Raw genomic sequence first — 19,661 nt, forward strand, 5'->3', positions numbered from 1 at the left:
AAGTGGTTAATAGCAAACAAGACAAAGGGACAGTCTGAAGAAATCTCTAGGGCAGTGATGGCGAACCTTTCAGAGACCGAGTGCCCAAACAGCAACCCAAAATCGAATTATTTATCGCAAAGTGCCAGTACTCATTATGGGCGGGGTCACCACATATGACTCCACCCCTATGATAGCCACACCCCTTACACCAGCCATGGCGCATATAAACAGACATCATTGAAAATATTATACTAGTATAGGAGAAAAAAATAACATGATTTTCTTCCATTATAAATCATTTCTGTAAGCTGTTACAGCTCCAGTATACCCAGTGCAAAATAAGATAGCAGATGTAAATTCTCAAATTCGACATATTCCAAACACTAAAATGAAAATAAAATGATTTTTCCTACGTTTGTTGTCTGGTGATTTTGTTTTTCTATCCATATTGGTTCTAGCCGCTGATTCTGCTGCTCTCTATCTGTTCTCTTAACTCCGTTTCCAGGGCTTCCTTTCCATTTATTTCTTTACTTTCCTCCTTTCTTCTTCATTTCTTGCCCTCCATCCATGTCCAGCAACCCTTCTCTCCCCTTCAGCCACAAATGTCCAGCCACCCTCCTCTCCCCCCTGCCCTCCCTCCCAGCACCCGGCAGCTCCCAGCACCTACCATCGGGCCTCCCTCCCACCCAGCACCCAACACCAGGCCTCCCTCCCTCCCAGCACCCACCATCAGGCTTCCCTCCCTCCCAGCACCCACCATCAGGCCTCCCTCCCACCCAGCCCCCAACACCAGGCCTCCCTCCCACCCAGCACCCACCATCAGGCTTCCCTCCCACCCAGCACCCAACACCAGGACTCCCTCCCTCCCAGCACCCACCATCAGGCTTCCCTCCCACCCAGCACCCAACATCAGGCCTCCCTCCCACCCAGCACCCACCATCAGGCTTCCCTCCCACCCAGCACCCAACATCAGGCCTCCCTCCCACCCAGCCCCCAACACCAGGCCTCCCTCCCACCCAGCACCCACCATCAGGCTTCCCTCCCACCCAGCACCCAACACCAGGCCTCCCTCCCTCCCAGCACCCACCATCAGGCTTCCCTCCCACCCAGCACCCAACATTAGGCCTCCCTCCCACCCAGCACCCACCATCAGGTCTCCCTCCCAGCAGCACACAGACAGCACCAGGCCGGCCTGTCATTTCGCATACTTGGCTCATTCTATTCTAACCACCTAGATTGCTCCATCTTCTTACACACAATACCCTTGAGCAGTGATGGCGAACCTATGGCATGCGTGCCAGAGAGGGCACGCAGAGCCCTCTCCCTTGGCATGCGCGCCGTCGCTGGTCCGCCCACTCTCCCTTCCTTTGGCTTCCCTCCCGCCCTCCCTCCAACCCAACAAGCATCAGGCCGCCCGCCCGTCCTCCCTCCCTCCCAGTACCAGGAACCCCCCTCCTCCTAAAATTTAAAACGCGTACCGTCCTCGGAGTCGGGGTTATAGGCGGGACCACAGCTTGAGAGACAGGAAAGGCCGAAGGCGCGTCGAGCGAAGAATACGCGCTTCGCTGCCGCTGCCGACGCATGTCGCCTTAACCCCGACTCCGAGGACGGTACGCTTTTTAATTTTTAGGAGGAGGGGGGTTCCTGGTGCTGGGAGGGAGGGAGGGAGGACGGCGGGCGGCCCGATGCTTGTTGGGTTGGAGGGAGGGCGGGAGGGAAGCCAAAGGAAGGGAGAGTGGGCGGACCAGCGACGGCGCGCATGCCAAGGGAGAGGGCTCTGCGTGCCCTCTCTGGCACGCGTGCCATAGGTTCGCCATCACTGCTCAAAGGTATTGTGTGTAAGAAGATGGAGCAATCTAGGTGATTAGAATAGAATGAGCCAAGTATGTGAAATGACAGGAACATATGTTTATGCAAGAGGGGGAAGCAGAGGTGGAGCAGGTGAGTGGAAAAGCACATCTTTCTGTCTCAAAGTTATGTTTGAAGTTGTTGAAATGAAAATACAACAAATACAAAGTAAAAGGATTAGTGAACATACCATGATGTTAAACAGGAGAACATATTTGTTTAATCAATGCATAATTAAGCACTGGAACTCAATGCCAGAGGATATGGTACAGAAAGTTCATATAGCTGTATTAACAAAAAAAAAAGTTAATAAACCATTATTAAACAAGGCTACCCATCTAAAGTAGTTCGTAGGGAGATGAAACGGGCCCGAATGGTTCCATGCTTCTGTCCCGGCTGAGACTGGGACGGCGTCTCATCTAACTTGTGTTTTGCCATATGCACATGTCTAAGAAGGTAGTGCACATTGTTAGAAAACATTGGACGATATTAACTACTTATGCCCAATTTCAACAAATGTCTATATTTGCTTTTACCAGAAGTAGTAATCTAGGGGAGAAATTGTTCCCCCGTATCACTACTGAATGTGTGAATTCAAATGTAATCAATGCATATATTGCCAATATGCTATACAAACAGCAGAGGTGCATATTCCTCATACATATAATAGCTGGTTTAAATTGTATGGGAAGACAGATTGCAATTCATCACAGTGTGTCTATGGTGTGCGCTGCCCTTGTGGGTTATGGTACTTGGGCCAGACCATACATAAAATTAAACTAAGGATCGCACAATATTTGAGCAACCTACAATTGCAACGGGTGGAGGCTCCCTTGGTTGCACATTGGTTGGAAGCACGACATGAGGTGCATGAGTTAAGGTTTAGTGTCCTGCAACAGGTAGTGGCCCCGAGAGGTGGTAATATATCTTCTCCGAGGACAAGCAGGCTGCTTGTTCTCACTGATGGGTGACGTCCACGGCAGCCCCTCCAATCGGAAACTTCACTAGCAAAGGCCTTTGCTAGTCCTCGCATGCTCATGCGCACCGCGCATGCGCGGCCGTCTTCCCGCCCGAACCGGCTCGTGTTCGTCAGTCTTCTTTTGTCCGCGCTCGGTACGGTCGTGTTTTCGCCGTGTCGTGCCCCGCAAAGTCGACCTCGCGTGTTCTCTTCGTGCCCCCCTTCATCCCTAAGGGCTATGGTAGTGGTGTGGGGAGTGGGTTTTGGGGGCTCAGCACACAAGGTAAGGGAGCTATGTACCTGGGAGCTTTTTGTGAAGTCCACTGCAGTGCCCGCTAGGGTGCCTGGTTGGTGTCCTGGCATGTCAGGGGGACCAGTGCACTACGAATGTTGGCTCCTCCCATGACCAAATAGCTTGGATTTGGTCATTTCTGTGATGGGCGTCCTCGGTTTCCATTATCGCCGAAAACTGGGGACGACCATCTCTAAGGTTGACCTAAATGTTGATATTTGGGCATCCCCGACCGTATTATCGAAATGAAAGACGGCCACCCATCTTGTTTTGATAATACGGATTTCCCCGCCCCTTTGCGAGGATGTCCTACGAGGACACCCTCAGGAAAACTTGGGCACCCCGTTCGATTATGCCCCTCCACATGACCAAAAATTATCCATTTTAGTGAAGGCAGGGTTAACAGCATCCCAGAGCTGGACAAAATTATCCATCTGAGCAGTAATAGTCAACCATTAGACACATAACTTATCCATTTAAGTGGTGCTACACAAAGAGAAGATGCCAAGTTAAACAGAACTCTTATCCGTTTAACCGTATCTATGGATTTTCAGTGGGTTCACTTAAAATGGAGTGTGCTGCTGAAAATCCAAATAAAGTTTAATGGATATCACTTTAACTTTATGCAGTCATCATGTCTCCTCGCTGCAGGTTAGTTTTATCCTCATTGTAGGAATTTCATTTTCTGTGTAGACATGTCATTTACAACAATGTGAATTTCTTGTACTTAAGGATAGAGTTATGGCTCTAGGAGCTACCTTTTAAAAATTTTTTTCCTTCAAAATGTGTTATTATGTTTTCAGATGCTAATTATATCTTCTTTGAACCAGACCAGCTAAAAAGGCTAATAATTGATAGGGAAGTTAAATATCATAATCATAAAGTTTCTAAACCTGCATTCTCCGAGGACAAGCAGGCTGCTTGTTCTCACTGATGGGTGATGTCCACGGCAGCCCCTCCAATCGGAAACTTCACTAGCAAAGGCCTTTGCTAGTCCTCGCGCGCTCATGCACACCGCGCATGCGCGGCCGTCTTCCCGCCCGAACCGGCTCGTGTTCGTCAGTCTTCTTTTGTCCGCGCTCGGTACGGTCGTGTTTTCGCCGTGTCGTGCCCCGCAAAGTCGACCTCGCGCGTTCTCTTCGTGTTAAAAAAAAAAAAAAAAAAAAACCATTCTGTGTGTGGAAAGGGACTCTTAGGTCTCTTTTCCCCCGATATTTCCAGCTTTTTCGCCCCGGTAAGTTTTCTTTCGTCGTCGGGGTAGGCCGCTTTTAGGCCTCGGGTCGAAGTTTTCTTCCCCTTGTTTTTGTGGTGCCTTTTCCGCCATTTCGACTTTTGATCTCGCCGGCGTGATTTTTCCGCCCATGACATCGAAGTCTCCCAGCGGCTTCAAGAAGTGCACCCAGTGCGCCCGGGTCATCTCGCTCACTGATAGGCACGCGTCGTGTCTTCAGTGCTTGGGGGCTGGGCACCGCCCGCAAGCCTGTAGTCTGTGTTCCCTTTTGCAAAAGCGGACTCAGGTAGCGAGATTGGCCCAGTGGAACGTTTTGTTCTCGGGCTCTTCGTCGACATCGGCACTGGGGGTATCGAGTGCATCGACGTCTTCAGCGTCCAGACCTTCATCCTCGGCCGCCAGTGCATCGAGTGCATCGAGTCATCGGCCCTCTGCATCGGCGCTGAGACATCGGACAGCTGCGTCGACGTCGGTGGTACCGGGACCTCGTCTGCTGATGTCGTCGGACGGTGGTGCTTCGTCTGGAGTGCAGGGGAGGGCTGTCCATTCCCCTGCTGGTGGCGGTGAGCCTTCGGGTGGGTCTCCCCCTACCCTGAGGGCTCCTGCGGTACAGCCCCCCCGAGACCGACCTCCTTCGGCCTCGGCCCCGAGGAAGCGACGGCTGGATTCTACGTCCTCCTCGTCGGTGCCGGAAGCTCCGGTGACATGCTTCGTTCCAAGAAGTCGAAGAAGCATCGTCATCGGTCTCCTTCCCGTGTCGGCACCGAGAGCTCTGGGTCGCCGAGGGAGGCGGCACCCAGTAGGCATCGGCACAGAGAGGACCGCTCACCCTCTGTTCAGGAGGTGTCGATGCGCTCCACTCTGGACAGCCCGGAACAGCCTCCACGCCCGGAACAGGTTCTGACGTCGACGCCTGCATCGACCTCCATGCCTTTCTCTGCAGCCGCTCTGAACGAGAGCCTCCGGGCCGTTCTCCCAGAGATTCTGGGAGAGCTGTTGTGCCCTACCCCTCCGGTACCGGCGGTGCTTGCGCCACCGGTACCGTCGAGTGTGGCGCCGGCTGGTCCATCGCCCGGGGTGAGGTCTCCGGCGTCGGTGCCGCGTGCGGTACCGGCTGCCGTCGCCTCCCAGGAGGGCTCCCCGACTACGTCGGCGGAGGGAGCTTCGCCGATGCGGGCGAGGGAGTCTACCTCTCGACGCCCCCATCGTGGACGTGGCTCCACAGAGTCGAGTCGGGCACGGTTGCAGACACAGGTCCGTGAACTTGTGTCTGACACCGAGGGTGAGGCCTCGTGGGAAGAGGAAGAAGACACCAGATATTTCTCTGACGAGGAGTCTGAGGGTCTTCCTTCCGATCCCACTCCCTCTCCTGAGAGACAGCTTTCTCCCCCCGAGAGTCTGTCTTTCGCTTCCTTTGTCCGGGAGATGTCTACGGCCATCCCCTTCCCGGTGGTTGTGGAGGACGAGCCCAGGGCTGAAATGTTTGAGCTCCTGGACTATCCTTCTCCACCTAAGGAAGCGTCTACTGTACCCATGCACCATGTCCTAAAAAAGACATTGCTGGCGAACTGGACCAAGCTTCTAACTAATCCCCACATTCCCAAGAAGATCGAGTCCCAGTACCGGATCCATGGGGACCCAGAGCTGATGCGCACACAGTTGCCTCATGACTCTGGAGTTGTGGATTTGGCCCTAAAGAAGGCTAAGAGTTCTAGGGAGCATGCTTCGGCGCCCCCGGGCAAGGACTCTAGAACCTTAGACTCCTTTGGGAGGAAGGCCTACCATTCTTCTATGCTCGTGGCCAAAATTCAGTCCTACCAGCTCTACACGAGCATACACATGCGGAACAATGTGCGGCAGTTGGCGGGCTTGGTGGATGCGCTCCCCCCTGAGCAAGCCAAGCCTTTTCAGGAGGTGGTCAGGCAGCTGAAGGCGTGCAGAAAATTCCTGGCCAGAGGGGTGTATGACACCTTTGATGTTGCGTCCAGGGCCGCTGCTCAAGGTGTGGTGATGCGCAGACTCTCATGGCTGCGTGCCTCCGACCTGGAGAATAGAATCCAGCAGCGGATTGCGGACTCGCCTTGCCGTGCGGATAATATTTTTGGAGAGAAAGTCGAACAGGTGGTAGAGCAGCTCCACCAGCGGGACACCGCATTCGACAAGTTCTCCCGCCGGCAGCCTTCAGCATCTACCTCTACAGGTAGAAGATTTTTCGGGGGAAGGAAGACTGTTCCCTACTCTTCTGGCAAGCGTAGGTACAATCCTCCTTCTCGACAGCCTGCGACCCAGGCTAAGCCCCAGCGCGCGCGCTCTCGTCAGCAGCGTGCGCCTCAGCAAGGCCCATCGGCTCCCCAGCAAAAGCAAGGGACGAGCTTTTGACTGGCTCCAGCAGAGCATAGCCGACATCCAAGTATCAGTGCCGGGCGACCTACCAGTCGGGGGGGAGGTTAAAAGTTTTTCACCAAAGGTGGCCTCTCATAACCTCCGATCAGTGCGTTCTCCAAATAGTCCGGCAGGGATACACCCTCAATTTGGCTTCAAAACCTCCAAATTGTCCACCGGGAGCTCAATCCTACAGCTTCCAGCACAAGCAGGTACTTGCAGAGGAACTCTCCGCCCTTCTCAGCGCCAATGCGGTCGAGCCCGTGCCATCCGGGCAAGAAGGGCTGGGATTCTATTCCAGGTACTTCCTTGTGGAAAAGAAAACAGGGGGGATGCGTCCCATCCTAGACCTAAGGGCCCTGAACAAATATCTGGTCAAAGAAAAGTTCAGGATGCTTTCCCTGGGCACCCTTCTACCCATGATTCAGCAAAACGACTGGCTATGCTCTCTGGACTTGAAGGACACCTATACGCACATCCCGATACTGCCAGCTCACAGACAGTATCTGCGATTTCAGCTGGGCACACGTCACTTCCAGTACTGTGTGCTACCCTTTGGGCTCGCCTCTGCGCCCAGAGTATTCACGAAGTGCTTGGCTGTAGTAGCAGTGGCACTTCGCAGACTGGGGGTACACGTGTTCCCATATCTCGACGATTGGCTGGTGAAGAACACATCCGAGGCAGGAGCCCTGCAGTCCATGCAGATGACTATTCGCCTCCTGGAGCTACTGGGGTTTGTGATAAATTATCCAAAGTCCCATCTTCTCCCAGTGCAGAGACTCGAATTCATAGGAGCTCTGCTGGATTCTCGGACGGCTCGCGCCTATCTCCCAGAGACGAGAGCCAACAACTTGTTGTCCCTCGTCTCGCGGGTGCGAGCGTCCCAGCAGATCACAGCTCGGCAGATGTTGAGATTGCTAGGCCACATGGCCTCCACAGTTCATGTGACTCCCATGGCCCGCCTTCACATGCGATCTGCTCAATGGACTCTAGCTTCCCAGTGGTTTCAGGCTGCTGGGGATCTAGAAGACGTGATCCACCTGTCCACGAGTTTTCTCGAATCCCTGTATTGGTGGACGATTTGGTCCAATCTGACTCTGGGACGTCCCTTCCAAATTCCTCAGTCACAAAAAGTGCTGACCACGGATGCGTCTCTCCTGGGGTGGGGAGCTCATGTCGATGGGCTTCACACCCAAGGAAGCTGGTACCTCCAGGAACGCGATCTGCAGATCAATCTTCTGGAGTTACGGGCGATCTGGAACGCTCTGAAGGCTTTCAGAGATCGGCTGTCCCACCAAATTATCCAAATTCAGACAGACAACCAGGTTGCCATGTATTACGTCAACAAGCAGGGGGGCACCGGATCTCGCCCCCTGTGTCAGGAAGCCATCAGCATGTGGCTCTGGGCTTGCCGTCACGGCATGGTGCTCCAAGCCACATATCTGGCAGGCGTAAACAACAGTCTGGCCGACAGGTTGAGCAGGATTATGCAACCTCACGAATGGTCGCTCAATTCCCGAGTGGTGCGCCAGATCTACCAAGCGTGGGGCACCCCCTTGGTAGATCTCTTCGCATCTCGAGCCAACCACAAAGTCCCTCAGTTCTGTTCCAGGCTTCAGGCCCACGGCAGACTGGCATCGAATGCCTTCCTCCTGGACTGGGGGGAGGGTCTGCTGTATGCTTATCCTCCCATACCTCTGGTGGGGAAGACTTTGTTGAAACTCAAGCAAGACCGAGGCACCATGATTCTGATTGCTCCTTTTTGGCCGCGTCAGATCTGGTTCCCTCTTCTTCTGGAGTTGTCCTCCGAAGAGCCGTGGAGATTGGAGTGTTTTCCGACCCTCATCACGCAGGACGAGGGGGCGCTTCTGCATCCCAACCTCCGGTCCCTGGCTCTCACGGCCTGGATGTTGAGAGCGTAGTCTTTGCCTCTTTGGGTCTGTCGGAGGGTGTCTCCCGCATCTTGCTTGCTTCCAGGAAAGATTCCACTAAGAGGAGCTACTTCTTTCTATGGAGGAGGTTTGCCGTCTGGTGTGACAGCAAGGCCCTAGATCCTCGCTCTTGTCCTACACAGACCCTGCTTGAATACCTTCTGCACTTGTCTGAGTCTGGTCTTAAGACTAACTCTGTAAGGGTTCACCTTAGTGCAATCAGTGCATACCATTACCGTGTGGAAGGTAAGCCGATCTCAGGACAGCCTTTAGTTGTTCGCTTCATGAGAGGTTTGCTTTTGTCAAAGCCCCCTGTCAAGCCTCCTACAGTGTCATGGGATCTCAATGTCGTTCTCACCCAGCTGATGAAACCTCCTTTTGAGCCACTGAACTCCTGCCATCTGAAGTACTTGACCTGGAAGGTCATTTCTTGGTGGCAGTTACTTCAGCTCGTAGAGTCAGTGAGCTTCAGGCCCTGGTAGCCCAGGCCCCTTACACCAAATTTCATCATAACAGAGTAGTCCTCCGCACCCACCCTAAGTTCTTGCCAAAGGTTGTGTCGGAGTTCCATCTGAACCAGTCAATTGTCTTGCCAACATTCTTTCCCCGTCCTCATTCCTGCCCTGCTGAACGTCAGCTGCACACATTGGACTGCAAGAGAGCATTGGCCTTCTACCTGGAGCGGACACAGCCCAACAGACAGTCCGCCCAATTGTTTGTTTCTTTTGATCCCAATAGGAGGGGAGTGGCTGTGGGGAAACACACCATATCCAATTGGCTAGCAGATTGCATTTCCTTCACTTACGCCCAGGCTGGGCTGGCTCTTGAGGGTCATGTCACGGCTCATAATGTTAGAGCCATGGCAGCGTCGGTAGCCCACTTGAAGTCAGCCTCTATTGAAGAAATTTGCAAAGCTGCGACGTGGTCATCTGTCCACACATTCACATCTCATTACTGCCTGCAGCAGGATACCCGACGCGACAGTCGGTTCGGGTAGTCAGTTCTTCAGAACCTGTTCGGGCTTTAGGATCCAACTCCACCCCCCGAGGGCCCTGTTTGTTCTGTTCCAGGCTGCACTCTCAGTTAGTTGGTAAATTTTTTAGGTCAATCTCAGTTATGTCCTCGCCGTTGCGAGGCCCAATTGACCATGGTTGTTGTTTTGAGTGAGCCTGGGGGCTAGGGATACCCCATCAGTGAGAACAAGCAGCCTGCTTTTCCTCGGAGAAAGCGAATGCTACATACCTGTAGAAGGTATTCTCCGAGGACAGCAGGCTGATTGTTCTCACAAACCCGCCCGCCTCCCCTTTGGAGTTGTGTCTTCCCTTGCTTTGTTTGCTACTTATGGGACTGACGAACACGAGCCGGTTCGGACGGGAAGACGGCCGCGCATGCGCGGTGCGCATGAGCGCGCGAGGACTAGCAAAGGCCTTTGCTAGTGAAGTTTCCGATTGGAGGGGCTGCCGTGGACGTCACCCATCAGTGAGAACAATCAGCCTGCTGTCCTCGGAGAATACCTTCTACAGGTATGTAGCATTCGCTTTTAATGTTATTGCGCAGAGAACAGCGCATGATTTTCAATTGGAATACTGTGGCCCCTATGGGGCTTAACAGGGAAATTGATTGGATCAGCGTTTAGGGAGTGACGTATTTAAGGAGTGATTTCCCGAGGCACCTCATGCGCATGTGCGGGCGTTTGTCCGTTTTGGAACCCCACCATCTTCTATGGTGTGAGAGGCATCCCAGGCAATCCAGAGTGGCTGGTAAAGTTTGGTTGTTTGTATTTTTAGTAATTTGTGTTTTGTGATGTATGAGAATATGAGTGGTTAAAGGGTATTGTGTTATTTCATTGTTATGTTGTAGGTGGTGACCCCTGATGACGCTTTTGGTGGCGAAAGACAGACTGTGTAGGGTCTGATGGGCCAAACACATGCAGTTAATCATGATCATTATCTGGACGGCATTATAGCAGAAGATGAAACTAAAGTAATACTGAGACATGGTATCAAGCAATTACGGTGGGAGAATTACATTGATGAACACATTTGTTGTTGACATCAGTGAAACTGTTGGAAGTGATTTACACAACCGGGGAGGATTGTGTCATCCAGGGGCATATCTACGTGGGGCCACAGGGGCCTGGGCCCCCGCAGATTTCGCCCTGGACCCCCCTACCGTCGCCAACCCTCCCCTGCCGTTGCTGTCGCCTACCTTCGCTGGCGGCAACCCTCGCCAGCCGAGGTCCGCTTCTTCCTGCCGCTGCCAGCTGCCTTTAAAAGAATTCCTTCAGCTGGGGGGGGACCCCCAACCCCCGCCAGCCAAGCCGAGGTCCTTTCAGACTCAGACTCAGAAGAAACTTTCAGCGCCAGCTTTGCAGACTGCAGTGGAAGAAATGAAAGGACCTCGGCTTGGCTGGCGGGGGTTGGGGGTCCCCCGCCAGCTGAAGGAATTCTTTTAAAGGCAGCCGGCAGCGGCAGGAGGAAGTGGACCTCGGCTGGCGGAAGTTGGGGTCCCCCGCCAGCAAAGGTAGGCGACATCAACGGCGGGGGGATATTGGCAATGGCAGCGGCTGGGGTGAGGGGGATCGGCAATGGTGGCAATGGTGGCGGCAGCGGCGGCCGGGGGGGGGGCTATAATGTGCCCCCTCACTCTGGCCCTGGCCCCCCCTACCGCCGCAGTTCAGATACGCCCCTGGTGTCATCATATTGGAATGCTTAACAACAGGTCCAACCATAGGCGCCCGGTATAAGAGGCTTGGACAGGCTAAGCCTCCCCTGCTGTGCTCTGAGAGGTTTAAATTGTTGATTTACCTCCATCCTCACAGCAGGAGCTGCAGTGAAAGCCCTCTCTAGCCTTGTGTAACCAATTGTAGAAATTGGTTTATGGTTTGTTTACCTTACTGCTGGGAGAGCAGGGGGAGGGGAGGTTGGCTGGGTTGCCAGGGAGATATTTAACGAGGATGACTTCCTGACCTGCACTGAGAACAGATAGCAGCAGAATCGGACAACCAGACAACAAAGGTAGAAAAGATCATTTTATTTTCATTATAGTGTTTAGAATATGTCCACTTTGAGAATCAGGTGCTCAACATTAAAAGTTTATATTTTCTTTATTTACTTATTTATGGCATTTTATCCCACATTAAACATGAATTAGGGTCTGCATTTTCCGTATGGGTGGTATATTGGTGTATTAGGTTCTGCCCAGTGTAATATTTATGGTACAGTAAGGTTCTGAGTGTGTTTTTGCACAAAGTTGTGCATAGTGTTTTGCAGTTGAGCGATTGTGCTTAGAATATGCTTTGAGCAACCACTTTATTCTTTGACATATGATACATATCTAATATCTAAATTTAATAAAAGGTATTAATTGTGACTTTTATTTTTATTTATTTTTTCTGTGTGTTATCAGACAATTATGGATTTAAGCTCCACCCCTGGCCCCCACCCCTAACCCCGCCCCCTTTAGCCTCCCCAAACAGTTGGGCCACCGACCGCCTATGGGTCCAACGGATGTATTAGGATTTGATGTGTATGTGAAAACATCTAAGGGACAGTCTGATCCAAGGACTTGGTCTCTGTATATATATATATGTGTGAACACTGTCAAAAGAATTTGCCAACATGATGAAAGAATTTATGTAATTGTGCTGATTGGAGATATGTGACCTCTGTGTTTTTGCAATTTGTGCCATTCAGTATCTTAAAAGTTTGAATTAAGGGGGTAAATGCAGAGATGTGTGTGGGTAATTGTTGATTGGATGCATGTGTTGTGTTGGGGGGAGTATGAGTGGTGATAGTGGTATGTATGAGGTATGAGTGGTTTATGGGTGTAACAGAGTACTATTGTTAATGTATAATTTACAATAAATAAGAGATTGATCAATAGTTGTCAGGGATTTTGTAGTTTAATATCCTTAGTGAGATATGGCCACCAAAACTGAACACAATACTTGAAGTGAGGCCTCACTAATGACCTGTTCAGGGGCATTTCTTCTGGTAATGCCTTTTTTTCTATGCAGCCTAGCATCTTTCTGTCACACTGTTTTGCTGCCTTGAGATCATCAGACACTAATACCCAAGGTTCATCTCCTGGTCCGTGCATATCAGTCTCTCACCCTCTATCACATACAGCACCTTTGGATTTTTACTCCCCGAGTACATCACTCTTCACTTATATGCATTAAATTTTATCTGCAAAACATTAGACCTTTCTTCTAATTTTTGCAGATCACTTTTCACACTGTCCACTCCTTCTGTGGTGTACACCCTATTGCAAATCGTCAGTCATCTGCAAAAAGGCAAATTTCCATCCAAACTTTTGGCAATATACTCCCTGAGGCACTTCACTACTCATCTGTCTTTCCCCTAAGTAAATTCCATTTACCACCACTCAATGTCATCTGTCAGTTAACCGGTTTCTAATCCATTATACCACTTTGGGTCCTAACTTCAGCCCATTGAGTTTAATAATGAGCTTCCTATGAGGAACTGTGTCAATGGCTTCACTGAAATCCAAGTACTACATCTAATGTGTTCTTGATCCAGTTCTCTGGTCACCCAGTCAAATAAATCAATTGGATTCATTTGGCACAATTTTCCTTTGGTAAAAACCATGTTACCTTGGATCTTGTAACCCGTTGAATTCTAAAAAGTTCACTATCCTTTCCTTCAGCAGTGCCTCCACTACTTTTCCAAGCACTGAAGTAAGGCTTACCAGCCTATAGTTACCCACTTCTCTATCATCATTCTTATGAAGAGGAACCACATCTGTTTCTCTCAAGTCCTGCAGAACCTTTCTTATCTCTAAGGATTTATTAAACAAATTCTTAAAATGGCCTGCCAGAACCTCTCTAAACTCCCTCAATATCCTGAGAGAGAGAGAGAGAGAGAGAGAGAGAGAGAGAGAGAGAATGGCATTTGTATAGACAGTGCATGACATGTGAATGCATTATCCCATGAATATACCTTGGGAATTGCAAAGTATGTGGTATTTACATTTGTTTTCTAGAGCAACAGAACACGTTGCTGTGGACAGAGTCTGGCTAATATCCAGATTTGTTAGAAGGATGTTGATGGTCAGCAGTGAATGAATGAGAAACAAAGTGGTTAAACTGAAGAAAGGAAGAAGAGAGGGAGAAAATGAAAGAGGAGAGAGAGAAGAAAAGAGAGAGGAAGACTGTGTTTGGTACTTACTTTCAGAGATTCAGGAAAGCTTTTCATCAGAATCTTCTCCAGAGCAGCCAATTTCTGAGAACAATGTAAGAGCATCATACTGGGAATGAACAGGATCAGTGAACCTGGAGGAAGCGGAAGGTATTCAGAGAGGGAGAGAAAGACAAATTATATAAGAAAGCAATGTAATTAGTTAAAGTAATTCTTACAGTGTAATTCAGAGAGTTTGCCGACTAGATGAAAGGATGACTTTATCAATGCTCTGTGAAAAAGTGTTAGATATTCAAAGTGATTTAAAAAGCCAGGAGAGGCTCCTGACCCTTGAAATGGCTTGTGTGGAGCTATCCTGGGATATTCAGCAGCACTGTCTGCTTAAGTATCTCCTCTAACTGCCCATGCCAAAACCAGCTAGTTTGTGAGTAGTCTGGGTGCAGAGTTAGAGTGGAGTGGAAGCTTGGCCAGTTAGTGGCAATTTTCAGTCCATCAACTGGTTGAGTAACTGCATAAAGTTAGGAATGTGGGGAGTTAATGAGCACTGGTCTGAATATCAGCCAGTACCCGGTTAACTTCAGGGTCCCAGCCTGAAGTGTTGCCAACCCCCACTCCCTCCAGTTCTCCCTCTCTTTCACCCCCCCTGGAAGTACATCATATCCCCACAATTCCAATCTCCCTCCCTCTCACCCCCTCCCACCTAGAAATCAAGACACCCCCCCCCCGTCTGATCCCTCTCCCTCCCACTGACCCAAATGCACATAGCACCCCTTCAAATCCCCCTTCCTCTCTTCCACCCAGCCCCACCCCCACCTCATGAAATTCTTAGGGAACAAGGAAAGCAGCAGACCTTTTCTAAGGGCATTGATTAATAAGTGCCACAAAATAGCAGGATATTTCCACTGGAATTTGAAATGTGGATAATCAACAGAATTAAACTCAGAAAGCTGCAGAGGGACCTGTGTACCAGGTCATTCAAGGTGTTAGCAACAGATGGAATTTCACTTATCTGATACTGGAAGAAAACTAGTGATTACAGTGGAGCAAAGGACACAGAGGCAGACGGGCAATGGGGAAACCACAGGGAGAAAAAGTAGACATACAGGTGCCCTGTCAACTACCATTTCATCCTCTCACCTTTATCCACCAGTCTACAATGGGCACCACAGACCATCTTTATTCACACAGGCTATAGCTACAGTAATAAGTGGCAGAGACAAACATCAGTCTGTGGCATACAAGACCCCTACATACTTTTCTGTGAGAGCTTTAAGCCATGGTCATAGACTTGTTGACATAATGCAGCTCTACAGATAGGTTACAGCAAACACATTCCAAAGGTCTTAAGCTTTCCCAGAAAAATGAAAAAAAAAAAAAGGAAAAAAACCCTGTTTATATCTACTCTGCTAATATTGTGATTTGCTTGCTGTGATTTAAACTGGTTTGATATCTGTTTAATCTGAAAACTAGATATAATTACCAAAATAATTAGATCTTTTTTGTTTGATTCCTAAAAGTGTGCTGAGCCCTCCCCCCATCTGGCTTTGTAACAGACAATTTGTAGGCTCAGGTGTGGCTGATAGCTCTGTTGAAGGAGGTGCATTTTTTTTAACCCACATGGTCTTTTCTTGACTCCTGCCTAAAGGACACTCACAAGATAAGAATTGCTCTGGCTTTAATTTTGCATTTATATCTTTATATCTTTCTAAAAAAAAAAAACCTGTTATCTACTCTGCTAAAATTGTGATTTGCTTGTCCCAATCCTTAGAGCTGTGGACTTAGACATTTCTTCTGGTACATTTAAATGCAGCTCTACAGATAGGTTACAGCAAAACACATTGCAAAGGTCTTAAGCTTAAGCCCACTCACCCTACCCCACAACCCAGCCACCCCAAGACTGACACTTCATAAATAACTTTCCCAGATACAATTGTGACCCATTGGACAGGTGGCAGCAAGCTGAAGGGAAACAATCTAATATGCGCTTGAGCTTCCACTGCTGCCATACCCCCTCCTTCCACCTTCACTTCCTCCTACTTCTCTGTATGCCTCTACCTCACCTTGCCGAAGAAAAAGCAATGAAAGTGGAACAAAAAGATATGAAGGTACCCAACGAGAAAAGAAACCCCCAAATCACTAATGTTGAAACGCATACCAGGAAATGTAGATGGAAAGCGATGACCACAAATGCTCGCAGTCTAAGCAATAAAGTTCATGACCTTCAGGCCCTGATGTTGGAGGCAGACTTGGATGTTGTTGCAATCACGGAGACATGGCTCAATGGTTCCCATGAATGGGATGCAAATATACCAGGCTACAGTCTATTTAGGAAGGATAGAGAGGGTCACAAAGGTGGAGGAGTAGCTCTGTATGTGAGGAATGATATCACGGCGACTGAAATGACAGGGACCTGGGGAAAGGAAGAAGCGATATGGATCACCTTAAAAAGAGAGGATAGAACCTCTGTCCATATGAGTGTTGTCTACAGACCCCCAACACAATTAGAGGAACTAGATAAAGATCTGATCGCAGATATTCAAAAATTGGGAAAGAAGAGAGAGGTTCTGTTGATGGGAGATTTCAATCTGCCGGATGTAGACTGGAAGGTTCCTTCTGCGGAATCGGAAAGAAGTAGACAGATAGTGGATGCTTTTCAAAGTGTTCTGCTCAGACAAATGGTGACGGAACCCACGAGGTAGGGACTGATGCTGGATCTGGTGCTCACAAATGGGGATAGTGTGTCAAATGTCCAAGTGGGTGCCACTTGGGCGGCAGTGACCATCAAACGGTTTGGTTCGATATGACAGCTGAAGTGGAGGGCGGCCACTCAAAACTCAAAGTCTTAGATTTCAAGCGTGCTGATTTTAGTAAAATGGGGGAATACCTGAGGAAGGAGCTGATGGGCTGGGAGAACGAACATAAAGTGGAAGGACAGTGGTCCAGGCTAAAAGAAACTATAAATAGAGCCACAAGCATTTATGTAAGGAGAGTAAATAAAAGCAAGAGAAAAAGGAAACCGATAGGGTTCTCCAAGCAAGTGGCCGAGAAAATAAAGGCTAAAGAGTTGGCGTTCCTGAAATACACAAAAACTCAAGAAGCCGAACACGTAGAGGAATACCGGAGGAAACTGAAAGAAGCCAAGCGAGAGATATGTCTGGCGAAAGCGCAAGCGGAAGAAAAAATGGCTAGAAATGTAAGGAGGGGTGACAAAAATTTCTTCAGGTATATTAGTGAAAGGAGGAAGACAAATAAGGGAATTGTGAGACTGAAAGACGCTGTGAGCCGCTATGTAGATGATGATGAAGAAAAAGCAAATTTGCTAAATAGATACTTTTGTCTTGTTTTCACAGAAGAAAATCCTGGAGAAGGACAGTGATGGACTGGCAAAAGTACAAATGAAAATGGAGTAGAAATAGCACCGTTCATGGAAGAGAGTGTGTATAAACAACTTGAAAAGCTAAAGGTGGACAATGCCGTGGGACCTGACGGGATCCACCCCAGGATATTAAGGGAGCTCAGAGAGGTTCTGGTGGGTCCTCTTAAAGATTTGTTTAATAAATCATTGGAAACAGGAGAGGTTCCGTGGGATTGGAGAACGGCGGATGTGGTCCCTCTTCACAAAAGTGGTGATAGGGAAGAAGCTGGAAACTACAGGCCGGTAAGCCTCACTTCAATTATTGCAAAAGTAATGGAAGCGATGCTGAAGGAAAGGATAGTGAATTTCCTGGAACACAATAAGTTGCAAGATCCAAGACAACATGGTTTTACCAAAGGGAAATCGTGCCAAACGAATCTCATTGAATTCTTTGACTGGGTGACTGGAGAATTAAATCAGGGATGTGCTATAGACGTAATCTACCTAGATTTCAGTAAAGCTTTTGCCACGGTTCCCCACAGGAGGCTCTTGAACAAACTGGATGGGCTGAAGATAGTACCCGAAGTGGTGAACTGGATTAGGAACTGGTTGATGGACAGACGCCAGAGGGTGGTGGTAAATGGAATTCGTTCGGAGGAGGGAAAGGGAGTAGTGGAGTGCCTCAGGGATCGGTGCTGGGACCAATTCTGTTCAATATATTTGTGAGTGACATTGCTGAAGGGTTAGAAGGTAAAGTTTGTCTTTTTGTGCATGATACTAAGATTTGTAACAGAGTGGACACCCGGGAGGGAGTGGAAAACATGAAAAAGGATCTGCGGAAGCTAGAAGAATGGTCTAAGGTTTGGCAATTAAAATTCAATGCGAAGAAATGCAAAGTGATGCACTTATGGAGTAGAAATCCACGGGAGACGCATGTGTTAGGCGGTGAGAGTCTGATAGGTACTGACGGGGAGAGGGATCTTGGGGTGATAGTATCTGAGGATCTGAAGGCAACGAAACAGTGTGACAAGGCGGTGGCCCTAAGTAGAAGGTTGCTAGGCTGTATAGAGAGGGGAGTGACCAGCAAAAGAAAAGAGGTTTTAATGCCCCTGTATAAGTCGTTGGTGAGGCCCCACCTGGAGTATTGTGTTCAATTCTGGAGGCCGTATCTCGCTAAGGATGTAAAAAGAATTGAAGCGGTGCAAAGAAAAGCTACGAGAATGGTATGGGATTTGCGTTACAAGACATATGAGAGACTTGTGGACCTGAACATGTATACCGTGGAGGAAAGGAGAAACAGGGGTGATATGATACAGACGTTCAAATATCTGAAAGGTATTAATCAGCAAACGAACCTTTTCCGGAGATGGGAAGGTGGTAGAACTAGAGGGCATGAAATGAGATTGAAGGGGGCAGACTCAAGAAAAATGTCAGGAAGTATTTTTTCAGAGAGAGTGTGGTGGATGCTTGGAATGCTCTCCTGCGGGAGGTGGTGGAGATGAAAATGGTAACGGAATTCAAAGATGCATGGGATAAACATAAAGGAATCCTGTTCCGAGGGAATGGATCCTCAGAAGCTTAGCCGAGATTGGGTGGTGGGAGGCGGGGCTAGTGCTGGGCAGACTTATATGGTCTGTGCCAGAGCCGGTGATTGGGAGGCAGGGATAGTATAAGGTCTGTGCCCTGAAAATGACAGATACAAATCAAGGTAAGGTATACACAAAAAGTAGCACATATAAATTTATCTTGTTGGGCAGACTAGATGGACCGTGCAGGTCTTTTTCTGCCGTCATCTACTATATTACTATCCAGCTTATTTTCGAAAGTGATCGCCGGCAATCTTCCGACATTAATCGGGAGATGGCCGGCGTTCTCAGAAAAGCGGCGAAATCGGTATAATCGAAAGCTGCTTTTTTGACAGCATCGCCGCTTTCCCGTCACCTCGCCGGGGAAAGTTCAAAGGGGCGTGTCACCGGCGAAGCGAAGGAGGGACATGGGCGGGCATGGGCGTGGCTACCAGATGGCCGGCTTTTGCGGATAATGGAAAAAAAAGCGGCGTTAAGCAGTATTTCGCCGGGTTTACTTGGTCCTTTTATTTTCACGACCAAGCCTCAAAAAGGTGCCCCAACTGACCAGATGACCACTGGAGGGAATGGGGGATGACCTCCCCGTACTCCCTCAGTGGTCACCAACCCCCTCCCACACGAAAAAAATAAAAATAAAGCACTTTTTTGCCAGCCTGTATGCCAGCCTCAAATGTCATACCCAGGTCCCTGACAGCAGTATGCAAGTCCCTGGAGCAGTTTTTAATGGGTGCAGTGCACTTCAGGCAGGCAGACCCAGGTCCATCCCACCCTACCTGTTACACTTGTGGTGCTAAGTGTTGAGCCCTCCAACCCCCCCCCCCCCAAAACCCACTGTACCCACATGTAAGTGCCCCCCTTCACCCATACGGGATATGGTAATGGAGTACAGGTGTGGGGAGTGGGTTTGGGGAGGATTTGGGGGGCTCAGCACCCA

At 49.4% G+C, this 19,661-nt stretch overlaps 2 protein-coding genes across 2 annotated transcripts in view; both read right to left on the reverse strand.

The window, feature by feature from the left end:
• Positions 1 to 19,661, reverse strand: part of LOC115482225 (glycine N-phenylacetyltransferase-like) — a 159,521-nt gene that overhangs the window by 127,131 nt on the left and 12,729 nt on the right. The window lies entirely within an intron of this gene.
• The window catches only part of LOC115482194 (glycine N-acyltransferase-like protein 2), a 71,480-nt gene that overhangs the window by 38,766 nt on the left and 13,053 nt on the right, over positions 1 to 19,661 (reverse strand). The window contains exon 3 of the mRNA XM_030221802.1: positions 13,817 to 13,920. Coding sequence (XP_030077662.1) covers positions 13,817 to 13,920 — 104 coding nt within the window. The remainder of the gene's footprint in view (positions 1 to 13,816; positions 13,921 to 19,661) is intronic.

The sequence above is a fragment of the Microcaecilia unicolor genome, chromosome 1 (assembly GCF_901765095.1).
Source record: "Microcaecilia unicolor chromosome 1, aMicUni1.1, whole genome shotgun sequence".
Lineage (NCBI taxonomy): Eukaryota > Metazoa > Chordata > Amphibia > Gymnophiona > Siphonopidae > Microcaecilia > Microcaecilia unicolor.